Consider the following 18624-nt stretch of genomic DNA (forward strand, 5'->3'; position numbering starts at 1 on the left):
TCAAGTGATCCTTCCGACTTAGCTTCCCAAAGTGCTGGGATTACAGGCATGAGCCACCATGCCTGGCCTAACATGTCAGTTTTGAAAACACTAAGACTTAACCATTGACACTTGGAAGTGTTCACTGCAGACAACATTGCTTACAGTTGGCAGGGAGAGTTGTTCAGCTGAAGTAAGAGTATCTTGTACAATGCAATATGCAACATTAATCCCTGCCAGTTTCCAAAAATGCCAACCCAAAGATAGCTTTAATTATGTTGAAATATTATTCATTTAAGGAATGCCTTAGATAATTTTAGCTTATATAGCTTGTATAAAAGACAGTCTAAGTATTAAAATCTCCAGCTTGCTTTCAGTATATTTGATTCTTGCCTTTTTATTTTATTTTATTTTATTTTATTTATTTTTTGAGACAGAGTCTTGCTCTGTCACCCAGGCTGAAGTGTAGTGGCACAATCTCAGTTCACTGCAACCTCTGCCTCCTGGATTTGAGTGATTCTGGTGTCTCAGCCTGCCTAGTAGCTGGGATTACAGGCGCCTGCCACCATGCCTAATTTTTGTATTTTTCAGTAGAGATGGGGTTTCACCATGTCAGTCAGGCTGGTCTCGAATTCCTGACCGCAAGTCATTCACTCGCCTCAGCCTCCCAAAGTGCTGGGGTTACAGACGTGAGCCACCATGCCTGGCTTATTTATTTGTTTGTTTATTTATTTATTTTTATTTTTATTTTTTGAGACGGAGTCTTGCTCTGTCACCCAGGCTGGAGTGCAGCGGTGTGATCCACCCGCCTTGGCCTCCCAAAGTGCTGGGATTACAGGTGTGAGCCACCATGCCCAGCCTATTTATTTGTTTTTTAAGAGACAGAGTCTCACTTTGTCACCCAGCCTAGAGTACAGTGGTGTGATCATGGCTCCCTGCAGCCTCGATCTCCTGGGTTCATGTGGTCCTCCCACCACAGCCTCCCAAGTAGCTGGGACTACAGGTGCACGCCACCACCCCTGGCTGATTTTTCTATCTTTAGTAAAGCTGGGGTTTCCCCATGTTACCCAGGCTGGTCTCAAACGTATAGACTCAAGCAGTCCACCCACCTCAACCTCCCAAAGTTCTGGGATTAGAGGCCTGAGCCACTGCACCTGGCTTGCCTTTTCATTTTAAAGTTACAAGACTATTGGATACTTGGAAGTGATATTAATGTTACTGGTTTTTGTTGATTAGTAAGAAGTACATGCATTTCTTTAATTCCCAAAGTAGAACTAGAGGCTGATGTCAGTCATAAAGAAACCAAAAGGAAACGCGTGGAAGCAGAAAATTCTAAGTCAAAAAGAAAGAAACCAAATGAGTATTCAAAAAATCTGGAGAAGACCAATAGGAAGTCAGAAGAACTTGGCAAAATAAACAACTCTTCTGGGATAAAGCTAGATTCTTCCAAAGGTATATTTTCTAAAACATCCCAAAAGAAACAGATTGCTTTGAGTACATGTAAAGTGGAAACCAAAGCAGTAGAAGATTTTGATATTCTTTTTTAAAAATTTTAATTCAGTTGTATTTTAATTTTAGATTTTCTTTTTCTTTTTTTTTTCTTTTTTTGAGGCACAGTTTCACTCTTGTTGCCCAGGCTGGAGTGCAATGGCACGATCTTGGCTCACTGCAACCTTCCTCCACTTCCTGGGTTCAGGCGATTCTCTTGCTTCAGCCTCCTGGGTAGCTGGGATTACAGGCGCCCACCTCTACACCCAGATAATTTTTTGTTTGTTTGAGATGGAGTCTTGCACAGCTGTCCGGGCTGGAGCCCGCCACCACGCCAGCTAATTTTTTGTATTTTTAGTAGAGACGGGATTGGCCAGGCTGGTCTCGAACTCCCGACCTCATGATTCACCCACCTCAGCCTCCCAAAGTGCTGAGATTACAGGTGTGAGCCACCGTGCCTGGCCACGCCCAGGTAATTTTTATATTTTTAGTAGAGACAGGATTTTACCATGTTGGCCAGGCTGGTCTCAAACTCCTGACCTCAGGTGATCCACCCACCTTGGCCTCCCAAAGTGCAGATTTTGATATTCTAATAATTAGATGATGACAGTCTGCACCAGAAATATTAATATCTTCCATTCCTGGTAAATTCGAGTTTTTCCTTCTAGTCCTAGAACTCTTTTGTTTTTTAACTTTTCATTCTTTCCTTCTCTGTCTCTCTCTTTTTTTTTTCTTATTGCAACTTTCAAAAAATAATTATGTCTTTGAAATAAATAGAACCTCATGGATTATGGGCTTACAAATGGCCATATTAACAGATAAGTGTTCAGTCTTTGATTTTTCTGTGCTTCTATAAATATATGTGCTTTTTTTTTTTTTTTTTGAGACAGCATCTCTCTCCGTCACTCGCCTGATCTCAGCTCACTACAACCTCTGCCTCCAGGATTCGAGTGATTCTCCTGCCTCAGCCTTCTAAGTAGCTGGGATGAGAGGTGCGCGCCACCACGCCCGGCTAATTTTTGTATTTTCAATAGAGACAGGGTTTCACTGTGTTGCCCGGGCAGGTCTCGAACTCCTGACCTTAATTGATCTGCCCGCTTTGGCCTCCCAAAGTGCTGGGAATACAGGCATGAGCCACTGCACACGGCCAATATATGTGCTTTTAAAAAAATCTGGTATTGTGCTCGCTTCAGCAGCACGTATACTAAAATTGGAATGATACAGAGAAAATTAGCATGGCCCCTTGTGCAAAGATGACATTTTTTTTTTTTTTTTGGTATTTTTAGTAGAGATGGGGTTTCGCCATGTTGGCCAGGCTGGTCTCAAGCTCCTGACCTCAAGTGAAGGGATGACAATTTTAAAACTAAAAAGTTAAAAAAAAAAGTAACACAGTGGCCGGGTGCAGTGGCTCATACCTGTAATCCCAGCACTTTGGGAGGCCGAGGTGGGCGGATCACCTGAGGTCAGGAGTTTGAGACCAGCCTGGCCAACGTGGCAAAACCCTGTCTCTACTAAACATACAAAAATTAACCAGGTGTGGTGGCGCGTGCCACCCCAGCTACTTGGGAGGCTGAGGCAGGAGAATTGCTTGAATCCAGGAGGCAGAGGCTGCAGTGAGCCAAGATCTCGCCACTGCACTGCAGCCCAGGCGACAGAGCAAGACTCCGTCTAGGGGGGAAAAAAAGAAAACGTAACAAAGTAAAAAGAAAATCTGGTATTATCCCATACATATTATTTTACATGTGTGTACATGTAAAATATTTTATATGTGTGTGCATGTTTCACATATCTCTGACATGTTCCCATTCAGTTTATTTTATTTATTTACTATTTTTGAGACAGAGTTTTGCTCTTTTTGCCCAGGCTGCAGTGCCATGGCGTGATCTTGGCTCACTGCAACCTCTGCCTCCTGGATTTAAGCGATTCTCCTGCCTCAGCCTCCCGAGTAGCTGGGATTACAGGCATGGTCCACCATGCCTGGCTAATTCTGTATTTTTAGTAGAGACCGGGTTTCTCCATGTTGGTCAGGCTGGTTTTGAACTCCTGACCTCAGGTTATCCGCCCGCCTCGGCCTCCCAAAGTACTGGGATTACAGGCGTGAGCCACTGTGCCCAGCCCCATTCAGTTTATATAGCTTTTCCAAAGTATGCTATTGATTTAATTCATTTATATAGCTTTATACAGGATGAGTATCCCTAATCCAAAAATCTGAAATTTGAAATGCTCCAAAATCCAAAACGTTTTGAGTGCTGACATGGTGCCATAAGTGGAAAATTTCATATCTGGGCCTGGGCACCATGGCTCATCCCTATAATCCCAGCGCTTTGAGAGGCCGAGGTAGGAGCATTGCTTGAGCCCAGGAGTTTGAGGCCAGGCTGGGCAAGATAGGGAGACCACACCTTTACAAAAAAAAAAAAAAAAATTGGCTAGGCATGGTGGCACATGCCTGTAGTCTCAGCTCCATGGGAGGCTGATGCGAGAGGATCACTTGAGGTTAAGGCTATAGTGAGCCATGATTCACCACTACTCCAGGCTGGGTGACAGAGCAAGACCCTGTTTCAAGAAAAAAGAAAATTCCACACCTAACCTCTTCTGGACAGGTGACAGTCAAAATGGGGACAAAACTTTTTTTCTTGCACAAAATTATTTAAAATATTGTATAAAATTACTTTCAGGCTGTGTGTACAGGTGTATATGAAACATAAGTGAATTCCATGTTTAGACTTCGGCCTCATCCTAGGGATATCTCATTAAATTCAGTTGGAAAATTTCTGGTCCCAAGCATTTCAGATAAGGGATACTCAACCTATAGCATGTTTTAGTATTTGATATGGCAAGTCTCTTATCATTATTTTTAAAATAATTTTTATGTATTTGCTTTATTCGATGGACTACAGTTTACCTTACCCCATAAATCCTGTTGAGATTTTAATTTTACAATTATCTATAGCTTAATGGAGAGAAGTGGCATCTTTACAGTAGTCTTCTCAACTGGGAATGTGGCATCTTTCTCCATTTTCCCAGGTTGACTTTATAGGATGTTTTAATGTTTCTTTTCAGGGTTAAAAGAGGGTCCAATAAGACTATGCCACTGTTGTTCTGTAGATTATTGTTTTGTTATTTATTTATTTATTTAATTTTTTGAGATGGATTCACTCTGTTGCCCAGGCTGGACTGTGCTAGCATGATCTGGACTCACTGCAGCCTCCACCTCCCGAGTTCAAGTGATTCTTCTGCGTCAGCCTCCCGAGTGAGCGCCCACTACCATGCTCAGCTACTTGATGCATTTTGTTTTTTTTTTTTGAGACAGAGTCTTGCTCTGTCACCCAGGCTGGAGTGCAGTGGCATGATCTTGGCTCACTGAAAGCTCCGCCTCCCGGGTTCACGCCATCCTTCTGCCTCAGTCTTCCAAGTAGCTGGGACTACAGGCTCACGCCACCATGCCTGGCTAATTTTTTGTATTTTTAGTAGAGATGGGGTTTCACCGTGTTAGCCAGGATGGTCTCCATCTCCTGACCTGTGATCCACCTGCCTCAGCCTCCCAAAGTGCTGGGATTACAGCTGTGAGCCACCGCGCCCAGCTTTTTTTTTTTGAGACGAAGTCTCGCTCTGTCGCCCAGGTTGGGGTGCAGTGGCACGATCTCGGCTCACTGCAACCTCCACCTCCCAGGTTCAAGCTATTCTCCTGCCTCACCCTCTTTAGTAGCTGTGACTACAGGCATGCGCCACCATGCCCGGCTAATTTTTATATTTTTAGTAGAGACGGGGTTTCACCATGTTGGCCAGGCTGGTCTCGAACTCCTGACCTCAAGTGATCTGCCCACCTCGACCTCCCAAACTGCTGGGATTACAGATGTGAACCACCGAGCCCAGCCTACTTTCTGTATTTTTAGTAGAGATGGGGTTTCACCATGTTGGCCAGGCTGATCTCGAACTCCTGACCTCATGTGATCCGCCCTCCTCGGCCTCCCAAAGTGCTGGGATTATAGGCATGAGCCACTGCACCCAGCCTGATTATTGGTTTTATGTCACAGATTATTTCTCATCGTTCATGTTTCTTCAGTGGTTATTAAAAATTTAAATATTGCTGGTTGTGGTGACTCACATCTGTAGTCCCACCTACTCAGGAGGCTGGGGTGGGAGCTTGAGGTCCAAAGTTCAGGAATGCAGGGAGATGTGTTCATACTTGTGAATAGCCACTGCAGTCCAGCCTGGACAGCATAGCAAGACCTCATCTCTTAAAAAAAGAAAAAACTATTTTTAATTTTCGACCTGCACATGTGCAGGTTTGTCACATGGATAAATTCCATGTCGCTGAGATTTGGACTTCAATTGAACCTGTCACCCAAATAGTGAGCATAGTGCCCAATAGATAGTTTTTCAACCCTTGTCCTCACTTCTTCCCTCCTCCCTTTTGTAGTCCCCAGTGTCTTTTTGTTGTTAAGAGACAGGGTAACACTATGTTGCCCAGGCCAATCCCGATCTCCTGGGTTCAAGTGGTTTACCTGCCTTGGCCTCCCAAAGTGCTGGGATTATAGGTGTGAGCCATCACACGTAGCCTCCATTGTCTTTTGTTCCCATCTTTATGTCCATGTGTACCCAGTGTTTAGGTTCTGCTTATAAACGAGAACATGAAGTATTTGGTTTTCTGTTTCTGCATAGATAGATAATGGCCTCCAGCTGCAACCATGTTGCTGCAAAGGATATGAGTTATTTCTTTTTTATGGCTGCATACTATCCCATGGTGTATATATGTCCTACAAATTCTTTATCCAATCCACCATTTTTGGGCACTTAGGTTGATTCCATGTTTTTGCTTTTTTTTTTTTTTTTTTTTTTTGAGATGGACTCTCACTCTGTTGCTCAAGTGCTCAGGCTGGAGTGCAGTGGCGCAATCCTGGCTCACTGCAACCTCCGTCTCCCAGGTTCAGTGTCTTTGCTATTCTAAATAGTGCTGATAAACATGTGAGTACATGTATCTTTTTGATAGAACAGTTTATTTTCCTCTGGGTATATACCCAGTAATGGGATTGCTGGGCCAGATGATAACCCTAAAAGAAAAAAAAAAAAACCAACAATGTTTAAGTGTGCACTTTAATATTTTAATAAGATTATGGTGGTTATTGTTTTTTAGGGGGAAGGGTTTGGTGTGAAGAATTTTAAATGTAATGTTGTTTTAAAATTACCTCTGGCATTTTGTAAATATAAATATTTCTGCAAATACCTACTGTGACATTGTAATAATAATGTAAATGAGTAATAATTCATATATGTTTATGTCAAGGAATGAATAATTTTTTTTTTTTTTTTTTTTTTTTTTGCTTTAGATTCTGGAACTGAAGACATGCTTTGGACAGAAAAGTATCAACCTCAGACTGCCAGTGAACTTATAGGAAATGAGTTAGCTATAAAAAAGTTACATAGGTTGGTAAAATGTGTAAAGGAATTGAGAAATAGTTTACAATCTTAGTTTTACTATTTTTGTTTAGAAATTGTAGTTATAAAGTAATATATTTCCTGATAAAATCTTCAAAAAATGGTAGAAGTTTAAGTGACAAGTAGCCCTCTTTTCTTATATTTCTACTTCTCAGAGATAATCATTGAAAATGTTTTGTAAAAGCTTCCAGAAAAATATTTTATGCATATGTTAGTTCCTTCCTTTCTAACAAATGGGATCACATTACTACTAATTCAGGTCCCCAGTCCTTCATCTTCAATTCTCACATCCAAAAAATTCTGAATAATGAAAGTTTATTGAATTGATTACATGAAATTTGTTGTACCTTTACACTTAGAATTTACAAAATTTTTGTGGTTTTTTTTTGAGACAGAGTCTCACTCGGTCACCCAGGCTGGAGTGTAATAGCATGATCTTGGCTCACTACAGCCGCTGCCTCCCAAGTTCAATAGATTCTCCTGCCTCAGCCTCCTGAGTAGCTGGGACTATAGAGGTGCACCACCATGCCAGGGTAATTTTTGTATTTTTGGTAGAGACAGTTTCGCCATGTTGACCAGGCTGGTCTTGAACTCCTGACCTCAGGTGATCCACTCACCTTGGCCTCCCAAAGTGCTGTGCTGGGATTACAGGTGTCAGCCACTGTGCCCGGCCAGAATTCACATATTTTTTAATAAAAATATTAAGTGATGGCCCAGCGCGGTGACTCATACCTGTAATCCCAGCACTTTGGGAGGCCAAGGCGGGTGGATCACTTGAGGCTAGGAGTTTGAGACCAGCCTGGCCAACATGGTGAAACCCCATCTCTACTAAAAATACAAAAATTAGCTGGGTGTGGTGATGCATGCCTGTAATCCTAGCTACTGGAGAGGCTGAGGCATGAGAATTGCTTGAACCCGGGAGGCGAAGATTGCAGTGAGCCGAGATTGTGCCCGTGTGCTGCAGCCTAGGCGACAGAGTAAGAGTCTGTCTCAAAACAAAACAAAAAAACAAACCAAACCAACTTAAGTGATTATGGGTGTACTGCCTAGACCCCATTAGGGGTATTATGTAATATGCAGTATATGTACTAAATAACCTTTTAAGTATCTGAAAAATTAATTCTAAAACAATCTGGCCCAAAGGATTTCATATAAGGATTTATGGACCCATAATTATAGTTAATAGTGTGAACTTGGTACTACTGTTCTTAAGTACTTGTATTGTTCTTTTTTTTTTTTTTTTGTACTGTTCTTCATTCATTTTATCCTTAGAACAGTACTGTGAGCAGTTGGGTACAGTGGCTCAAGCCTGTAATCCCAGTGCTTTCGTAGGCTGAGGCAGGAGGATTGTTTGTGGCCAGGAGTTTGAGAGCAGCCTGGGCAAAATAGGTTGACCCCATCTCTACAAAAAATAAAAAAAATGTTAGGCATGATGGCGCCCACTTGGATTCTGAGCCACTCAGGAGCCTGAGGTGGGAGGGTCACATGAGTCCAAGAATTCGAGGCTGCGGTGAGCTATGATCACACCCCTACACTCCAGTGACAAAGCAAGACTGTCAAAAAAAAAAATACTATGAGCATAAATACTGTTGTCCTCACCTCACAGATGAAGAAACCAAGGCCTAGAGAGGCTGAGTTATTTGTCCAAAGTCACACAGCTAGAAAGTGATGGAACTGGGATTTAAACTCAGGCATTCTAGCTCCAGACTAGAACTTAATCTTTCTGTTGTACATTGTATATTAGGCACCTTTCATGTGATTACACAATATACCGCAGTTCTTTTTTTTAATTTTGAGACAGGGTCTTGCTCTGTTGCCCAGGCTGGAGTACATTGGTGGAATCTTGGCTCACTGCAAGCTTCGCCTCTCAAGCTCAAGCCATCCTCCCACCTGAGCCTCCCAAGCCAGGCATGGTGCCCCACCATTCCTGGCTAATGTTTTTTGTAGAGACAGGTTTCGCTGTGTTGCCCAGGCTGGTTTCAAATTCCTGAGCTCAAGCAATTCATCTGCCTCCGCCTCCCAAAGTGCTGGGATTACAGGCCTGAGCCACTGTGCCTGCCCTGCCACCTCAGTTCTTTTTAATTGCTGTATACTGGTTTCTAAGCGACTGTACTATAATGTATTTTTTCCCCACTGGTGTATTTTTATGTTTTTCCTGTTAGAGGCTAATATGAACAATGCTACAGTGAATATTCTTGCACATACAGTCTTATATATTTTGGCAGAAACTACTAAATGTTCATGTCCATGTAAAACTATTTTACTCTTTAATTGATTCACAAGCACTATGGAGTGTTTAGAAACTAACAATATGCCATATAAAGCTGTACTAGTAAAAATAACAAGAAGGCCCTTCATCAGTTGAATGGCCAATGCCAGAGAAACTAACAATATGCCATAACTTCCCCCAATAATCATTTTAACATAAAGTCTAAGGCATAGCTATATTCTGTGAATTATTTTTATTACATTTTCTTGTGGCAGTTGGTTGAAAGACTGGAAAAGAAGAGCTGAATTGGAAGAAAGGCAGAATCTGAAGGGAAAAAGAGATGAGAAACAGGAAGGTATCTTGTGTCTTTTTTTTACCGTTTCACTGAACATTTTTAGTTACATTAACTAAAACTTTGTATAAAATTTCTTAATTGGTATTTTATATTTGATTTTCTGCTTTTTTTTTTTTGAGACAGAGTCTCACTCTGTCACCCAGGCTGGAGTGCAATGGTGTGATCTCGGCTCACTGCAACCTCCGCCTCCTGGGTTCAAGTGATTCTCTCACCTCAGCCTAGTTGAGTACCTGGGACTACAGGCATGTGTCACCACACCTGGCTAATTTTTGTATTTTTAGTAGAGATGGGGTTTCACCATGTTGGCCAGGCTGGTCTTGAACTCCTGACCTTGTGATCTGCCCGCCTCGGCTTCCCAAAATGCTGGAATTACAGGCATGTACCACCATACCCGGCCTGATTTTCTACTTTTTATAAAGTAATATTTCAGCATTTATTGCAAGAAGTTTGTGGGATTTAATCATTGGATTTCATAAGGTAGAATTGCTTCCTCAGCAATTATCATTTTATATGCATTTGAATAATTTTTCAGATTTCTCGGGTGGCATAGACTTTAAAGGCAGTTCAGATGATGAAGACAGTCGTCTTTGCAATACTGTCCTTATAACAGGGCCAACAGGAGTGGGAAAAACTGCTGCTGTGTATGCTTGTGCCCAGGAGCTTGGATTTAAGGTTAGTAACAGCTATGATGAGAGAATGTCAGTGTAATAATTACCCTTGGATTAAAAAGAGACATAAACCATTCTCCCTTCGTTTTTCTTCTTTTAGATATTTGAAGTGAATGCCTCTTCCCAGCGCAGTGGTAGACAAATTCTATCTCAGTTGAAGGAAGCTACTCAGTCCCATCAAGTAGATAAACAAGGTGTAAACTCACAAAAACCCTATTTTTTTAATAGCTACAACATAGGCAAGTCACCAAGTAAGTAAATTATTTTCCTTAAGCCATAATGTTTCGAAAAAAACAAAACCCAAGAAAATAATGTCAATTATCAACATTTTGCCATTTATTTTTAATCTTCTACATGTACACATATTCCCTGTCCACCCCTGCCAGATTATTTTAAAATAAATCTGAAGACTATCATATCATTTCACCCCTACATTCTTCAGTATTTATCTCTATCTGATAAGGACTTCTAAAAAAGCCTAACTATAATATCATAATCAGACCCAACAGAGTTAACAACCAGCCTAAGCAGCATAGCGAGACCTTGTCTCTACAAATAATAAAAAATAAATTAGCTAGGTGTGGTGGTGTATGCCTGTAGTCCCAGCTACTCTGGAAGTTGATGTGGGAGGATCACTTGAGCCTAGAATGTTGAGGCTGCAGTGAGCTGTGATTGGGCCACTGCACTCCAGCCTTGGTGACAGTGTGAGTCCCTATCTCCAAAAAAAAGATCTATTTAACTGTATTCCTTCATATCATCTCATACACAGTCTAATGTCAGTTTTCTATTGTTTCAAATGATTTGTTCAAATCTAGATCCAAACAAGGTTCATATCTTACATTTGATTCAGGTCTTTTACCTTTCTTTTTTTTTTTTTTTTTTTTTTTGAGACGGAGTCTTGCTCTGTCGCCCGGGCTGGAGTGCAGTGGCCGGATCTCAGCTCACTGCAAGCTCCGCCTCCCGGGTTTAGGCCATTCTCCTGCCTCAGGCTCCCGAGTAGCTGGGACTACAGGCGCCTGCCATCTCGCCCGGCTAGTTTTTTTGTATTTTTTAGTAGAGACAGGGTTTCACCGTGTTAGCCAGGATGGTCTCGATCTCCTGACCTTGTGATCCGCCCATCTCGGCCTCCCAAAGTGCTGGGATTACAGGCTTGAGCCACCGCGCCCGGCCAAGTCTCTTAACTTTCTTTTACGCTCGCTAACAATTCACTCACCTTTCTTTTCATGTCATTTATTTGTTGAAGAATTTGAGTCATTTGTCATGAAATTTTTCACATTCTGGATTTGTCTGCTGATTATATCCTCATGGTATCAGTTAACATAGTCCTCTTCCCTGTATTTCTTGTAAACTGGCAGTTAGATCTATGGGCTTGATTAGACTCAGGTTCTGTTCTGGGTCTGGCATACATGTATAGGTGGCCTGCGTACTTCCTATGACATCATAGCAGATTATCCATTGTAGATTACAAAATGATAATTTTATAATTATCTCTTTTGCATTTATTAGAATTTTAAAAGGAAGCACTATTCCTCATCAACTCTTTGGATGCTTTGCAATACAGTTTGTAGGCACCAGAAATGCTTCATTCTTTCCTTTATTTATTAGTACTTAGAGTGATGGTGTCCTAGCAACCTTGACAGTTGACCAGTGAGTTTTTGTGCAGTTTAATTTTTTAAGTGTTATTATGAACTCATGGATTTTTATATATAATATGTTTCACCTCTTTGTGTTTATTATTTCTTTGTTGCTTTGAAGATTTTCTCACTGGTTTTAAGTAATTTGATTATGACATGCTTTGGTGTACTTCTCTTCATGTTTCTTGTGCTTGGGATTTGTTGAGTTTCTTGCATATATGAGTTTATAGTTGGGAAGATCAGAGTTGATAAAATTTCAACCAGTATTTCTTGAAATATTTTTTCTGTTCTCCCCATTTCCTTTGGCAATTCCAGTTATTATTATAGGTATTTTAGACTACTTGAAATTGTCTCCTGGCACACTGATGCTTTGTTCAATTTTTTAGTCTTTTTCCTTTTTTTGTTTCAGTTTGGTTAGTTATTATCACTGTTTATTCAAGTTTATACATCTTTTCTTCTGTAGTATCTAGTATGCTGTCACTGCTATAAGTGTAGTTTTCATTTTTAGAAGTTTGATTTGGGTCCTTTTTGTATCTTCTGTGTTTCTACTTACCATGTATCCAGTCTTTCCTCTAGGTGTTTGAACATATCACTTATAACAACTGTTTTAATGGTCTTGGTTACTAATTCTATCATCCATGTAATTTTTTTTTTTTTTTTTTTTGAGACGGAGTCTCGTTCTTGTCACCCAGGCTGGAGTGCAGTGGCACAATCTTGGCTTGCTGCAAGCTCCGCCTCCTGGGTTCAAGCGATTCTCCTGCCTCAGCCTCCCCGAGTAGCTTGGATTATAGGCACCCGCCACCACGTCCAGCTAATTTTTTTTGTATTTTTAGTAGAGACAGGGTTTGACCATGGTGGCCAGGCTGGTCTCGAACTCCTGACCTCAGGTGATCCACCTGCCTTGGCCTCCTCAAGTTTCTCTTTCTTTTTTTTCTTTTTCTTTTCTTTCTTTTTTTTTTTTTGAGATGGAGTCTCACACTGTCGCCCATGCTAGAGTGTGGTGGTGCAATCTTGGCTCACTGCAACCTCCGCCTCCCAGGTTCAAGTGATTCTCCTGCCTCAGACTCCCAAGTAGCTGGGATTACAGGCGCCCGCCATCATGGCCAGCTAATTTTTTTGTATTTTTAGTAGAGATGGCGTTTCACTATGTTGGCCAGGCTGGTCTCAAATTCCTGACCTTGTAATCCACCCACCTCAGCCTCCCAGAGTGCTGGGATTACAGGCATGAACTACTGCACCTGGCCAACCTCCTTAGGTTTCTAGTGCAGTCTCAACTCAGAAAACATGGATTGACTTTCCCCTCACTATGGAAATTTTCTCAGGGCAATAGGCTGGGCAATTCTAGTGTTCACCTTATTTGTTATTTGTATCTCAGAGATTACTATCCAGTGTTGCTTGATGACAAAAGTCTTGAAAAGTGTTATTTCATATATCATGTCCAGTTTTCTTGTTGTTCTTATTTCTGATGGGAGGATAAATCCAGTGCCCGTTCTATACCTTGGCTGGAAGCAGAATCCCATCTTACTTTCTTTTGGTGCTCATATTTTTCCATCTTTGGCTAGCGGGGAACTATTTTAATTGGTTTGTGTCCTTTTGACATTACCCAGCAATAGTTGATATTTTCCTTGCTTTCCGGCATGTTAGGATGTCCCAGACCTATATAGTTAGCTGTTTCTGCAAGAAGGTGGTTCTTTTGGTGTGAAATTTCTTTTCTTTTTTTTTTTTTTTTTGAGACAGAATCTTGCTCTGTCGCCAGGTTGGAGTGTAGTGGCGTGATATTGGCTCACTGCAACCTCTGTCTGCCGGGTTCAAGTGATTCTCATGCCTCAGCCTCCGAAGCAGCTGAGACTACAGGTGTGCACCACCATGCTCGGCTAATATTTGTGTTTTTAGTAGAGACAGGGTTTCACCATGTTGGCCAGGCTGGTCTCGAACTCCTAACCTCAGGTGATCCATCTGCCTTGGACTCTTGAAGTGCTGGGATTACAGGTGTGAGCCACTGTGCCTGGCCAAATTTTTTAGAAAGAATATATTGATATAGTTTAGCCAACTACTCACTGAGTATCTTAAAATAAAAATTGCCTTTTTTTTTTTTTTTTTTTTTTTTTTTTTTTGAGACGGAGTCTCGCTCTGCCGCCCAGGCTGGAGTGCAGTGGCCAGATCTCGGCTCACTGCAAGCTCTGCCTCCCGGGTTCACGCTATTCTCCTGCCTCAGCCTCCTGAGTAGCTGGGACTACAGGCGCCCGCCACCTCGCCCGGCTAGTTTTTTGTATTTTTTAGTAGAGACGGGGTTTCACCGTGTCAGCCAGGATGGTCTCGATCTCCTGACCTCGTGATCCGCCCGTCTCGGCCTCCCAAAGTGCTGGGATTACAGGCTTGAGCCACCGCGCCCGGCCAAAATTGCCTTTTTTTAAATTATTTTTTGAAAAGACAAGGTCTTCCTCTGTTGCCCAGGTTGGATTGCAGTGATGCAATAATGGCTCATTGCAAACTTGAACTCCTGGGCTCAGATAATCCTCCTGCTTTAGCCTCCCAGAGTGCTGGGATTGGGGGTATGAACCACTGCACCTGGCTAAGCATGTATTTTTAAAACCAGTCTTTGGGCTAGGTGCAGTAGATCATACCTGTAATCCCAGCACTTTGGGAGGCCCAGGCAGGTGGATCACAAGGTCAGGAGTTTGATACCAGGCTGGCCAACATGGTGAAATGCTGTCTCTACTAAAAATAGAAAAATTAGCCAGGCGTGGTGGTGCATACCTGTAATCCCAGCTAATTGGGAGACTGAGGCAGGAGAATTGCTTGAAATTGAGAGGTGGAGTGTAATTACAGTGAGCTGAGATTGTGCTACTGTACTCCAGCCCGGGCAACAGTGTGAGACTCCGTCTCAGAAAAATTAAATAAATAAAACCAGTCCTTGGACTGGTATTCATACATGATCAAGCAGTCCTTGGTCTATATCAAAATAAGAAAAATAAGGACAAAGGCTGGGCACGGTGGCTCATGCCTGTAATCCCAGCACTTTGGGAGGCCGAGGCGGGCGGATCATGAAATCAGGAGATTGAGACCATCCTGGCCAACATGGTGAAATCCCGTCTCTACTAAAAATACAGAAATTAGCTGGGCATGGTGGCACGTGCTTGTAATCCCAGCTACTTGGGAGGCTGAGGTAGGAGAATCACTTGAACTCAGAAGGCAGACATTGCAGTGAGCTGAGATCGTGCCACTGCACTCCAGCCTGGTGACAGAGCGAGACTCCGTCTCAAAAGAAACAACAACCAAAAAAAGGACAAAATGGTGAGTGTTTTTTATAAATTGATATCTATTCAACATATATATATATGTGTGTGTATATATATATATATATTTTTTTTTTTTTTTTTTTTGAGACAGAGTCTTGCTCTGTCGCCCAGGCTGCAGTGCAGTGGCACTATCTCGGCTTACTGCAAGCTCCGCCTCCCAGGTTCACGCCATTCTCCTGCCTCAGCCTCCCCAGTAGCTGGGACTCCAGGCGCCTGCCATCACCTCCGGCTAATTTTTTGTATTTTTAGTAGAGACGGGGTTTCACCGTGTTAGCCAGGATGGTCTCGATCTCCTGACCTTGTGATCTGCCTGCCTCGGCCTCCGAAAGTGCTGGGATTACAGGCGTGAGCCACCACGCCTGGCCTGTGACAGCTTTTTTAACCTCGAGATTTTCAGTAAACTTATCGAACACCTCTAATATACAAGGGCTATGATAAGATCTATGGAGACAGAGGGTACCAAAAAAGAATAAGACACAGATATGGAACTGTGAACATGAGATGGTATGTGAGGAGCATCCTGTTCTGAGGCCATACAGTAATTAGGATTTGTAAGGACTAAATCCAGGTACCTAGAGGGGAAGAGAGGATGTATTCTGTGGAAAAATGCCACGGAGCTTCTGGAGAATAGAGGTGAACTATTTATTTTTTAACTTTTTATCTATCTTCCAAAGCATCTCTAGAAATACATATTATTGGCTTGCAATTTACTGCAGGTCTAAATTAAAGTTGAACAACAAAGTTTTGTAATGTGCTCAGTGTATACTGTTATTTTCCCTCCATCCTCTTCTGACTTTAAGCAGGTGTAGAAAAAAATGAACGGAGGGATTGTGAACAGTATTTGTTGTAAGAATGTGTATTTCTGGCTGGGTACAGTGGCCCACGCTTGTAATCCTAGCACTTTAGGAGGCTGAGGCAGGCGGATTGCTTGAGCTCAGGAGTTTGAGACCAGCCTGGACAACATGGCAAAACCCCATCTCTACTAAAAATACAAACGATTAGCCAGGCATTGTGGTGTGCTCCTGTAGTCCCAGCTACTTGGGGGTTGGGCGGGAGGATTGCTTGAGCCTGAGAGGTGGAGACTGCAGTGAGCTGAGATCATACCACTTCACTCCAGCCTGGTTGACAAAGTGAGACCCTGTCTCAAAACAAAAAAACAAAACAAAACAAAAACAAAGAATGTGTATTTCTTGAGGAGTAGTGTCTTTTCTAAATGACTGGCTTAACCTTCTGTACTGGTAGAATAGATAAATATAGTAATATTTGAATGTACAAAGTATTTGTAAGAATGAAAGAAAATTTCTGTCTTGAATTTTTTAACTGTTAAGAGTAGAAATACAGAATGTGGCTAACTATCTGGCTACCTGTATGATTTTTAGAATATTTATCTTTAAATGCAATTTGTTTTGGGCAGAAAAAATAAGCTCCCCTAAGAAAGTTGTTACATCACCAAGAAAAGTTCCTCCACCATCACCAAAAAGTAGTGGGCCAAAGCGAGCACTTCCTCCCAAAACCTTGGCAAATTATTTTAAAGTATCTCCCAAACCTAAAAATAATGAAGAACTAGGAATGCTTCTGGAAAATAATAAAGGTAAGACATTAAATTGACAAATTAAATTATATATTTTTTAATAATAATGACCCTTATACATAAAAATATGAACACATTTTACGAGTTCCTGTTGCTATTTATTAAATCTCAGCTACACTGAAGATTCTACATATAGAAGTGTTAATATTTTGTTTTAGTTTATTTTGGAGACAGAGTCTTGCTCTATTGCCAGGCCAGGCTGGAGTGCAGTGGCACGATTTTGGCTCACTGCAACCTCCTCCTCCTGGGTTCAAGCAATTCTTCTGCTGCAGCCTCCTGAGTAGCTGGGATTACTGGCACACACCACCACACCCAGCTAATTTTTGTATTTTTAGTAAAGATGGGGTTTTGCAAAAAAAAAAAAAAAAAAAAGGGCCGGGCGTGGTGGCTCAAGCCTGTAATCCCAGCACTTTGGGAGGCCGAGACGGGTGGATCACGAGGTCAGGAGATCGAGACCATCCTGGCTAACACGGTGAAACCCCATCTCTACTAAAAAATACAAAAAACTAGCCGGGCGAGGTGGCGGGTGCCTGTAGTCCCAGCTACTCGGGAGGCTGAGGCAGGAGAATGGCGTGAACCCGGGAGGCGGAGCTTGCAGTGAGCCGAGATCCGGCCACTGCACTCCAGCCTGGGCGACAGAGCGAGACTCTGTCTCAAAAAAAAAAAAAAAAAAAAAGATGGGGTTTTGCCATATTGGCCAGACTGGTTTTGAACTCCTGACCTCAAGTGATCCACCCACCTTAGCATCCCAAAGTACTGGGATTACAGACATGAGCCACCATGCCCAGCTTGTTTCAGTTTTTGTTTGTTTGTTTGAGATGGAGTCTCACTCTTTCATCCAGGCTGGAGTGCAGTGGCGTGATCTTGGGTCACTGCAACCTCTGTCTCCTGGGTTCAAGTGATTCTCCTGCCTCAGCCTCCTGTGTAGCTGAGATTACAGGTGTGTGCCACCAATACCGACTAATTTTTTTATTTTTAATAGAGTAGGGATTTCACCATGTTGGTCTCGAACCCCTGACCTCAGGTGATCCACCTGCCTCCCAAAGTGCTGGGATTACAGGCATGAGCCACCACGCCCGTCCTATTTCAGTTTTGATAATGGATTTCAGTTTGAGCTTATTCTGTGGATATATCCAGTGTCTTAGCAAAAGTTGATTTTACCTAAAATATCAATATTGTATTTATGCAGGAATAAAAAATTCTTTTGAACAGAAACAAATTACTCAGACTAAATCTACAAATGCAACTAATTCAAATGTCAAAGACGTTGGAGCTGAAGAACCCAGCAGAAAAAATGCAACATCTCTTATTCTTTTTGAGGAGGTAGGCTTATAGAAGTATATATTTGTGAGAGCTCATGATTAAGACTTACTTTAAAGAATACAATATGTTTTCTTATAAAGAATTGCAAAATAGCTAAAGAGGTCGGGAATACGTGTATCTGAAATTAAAGCAAATGAAACTGTCCACTCTAGAATAATTTTTCAGGAAGATGATTAATTCACGGCTGCTAATTATTGTTAAATGATTGTATAAATTCTGATTCATATCTATCTAGTTAATAGGTGGCTGCATTTGTTTTTAACATTTGATAGTTGATAATTTTAAAATTCATTATAGTGTATGACATAAACTTTCAACATGGGCTGAATTCACACTTCATAAATTCATAAATTTTGTCTCTAACAGACATGACATATAGAATATTTACTATGTATACATAACTGATATTAGTGTATTGTTATTACATTAATATTCTAATAAACTGTTGGTAGGTTGATGTAATTTTTGATGAAGATGCTGGGTTTTTGAATGCAATCAAAACATTCATGGCAACAACTAAACGACCTGTAATCCTTACTACAAGTGGTAGGTAACAATGATTTTACTTCAGTTAAACAGTTACTCAAATCTGTGGTTCATCTGCAGAGTGGGGTAATTATAATTAACTCACAAATAGCAATT

At 41.6% G+C, this 18624-nt stretch overlaps 1 protein-coding gene and 1 non-coding gene across 4 annotated transcripts in view; both read left to right on the plus strand.

Annotated features, from left to right (window-relative positions):
• ATAD5 (ATPase family AAA domain containing 5) overlaps positions 1 to 18624 on the plus strand; it is a 67436-nt gene that overhangs the window by 32105 nt on the left and 16707 nt on the right. The window contains exons 10-17 of one of the 3 annotated variants that reach the window (XM_015118991.3): positions 1252 to 1431; positions 6795 to 6891; positions 9388 to 9467; positions 10000 to 10139; positions 10236 to 10386; positions 16483 to 16659; positions 17849 to 17982; positions 18435 to 18528. In XM_015118991.3, the coding sequence (XP_014974477.3) occupies positions 1252 to 1431; positions 6795 to 6891; positions 9388 to 9467; positions 10000 to 10139; positions 10236 to 10386; positions 16483 to 16659; positions 17849 to 17982; positions 18435 to 18528 (1053 nt within the window). Of the gene's footprint in view, positions 1 to 1248; positions 1432 to 6794; positions 6892 to 9387; positions 9468 to 9999; positions 10140 to 10235; positions 10387 to 16482; positions 16660 to 17848; positions 18132 to 18434; positions 18529 to 18624 lie in introns of those variants that run through there. The other 2 variants (XM_015118990.3, XM_077970749.1) reach the window with 2 other exon arrangements.
• Positions 2648 to 2751, plus strand: LOC114673252 (U6 spliceosomal RNA). The gene has a single exon (XR_003723980.2). It is a non-coding gene; the product is annotated as a U6 spliceosomal RNA (small nuclear RNA).

This window comes from Macaca mulatta, chromosome 16 (genome assembly GCF_049350105.2).
Source record: "Macaca mulatta isolate MMU2019108-1 chromosome 16, T2T-MMU8v2.0, whole genome shotgun sequence".
Lineage (NCBI taxonomy): Eukaryota > Metazoa > Chordata > Mammalia > Primates > Cercopithecidae > Macaca > Macaca mulatta.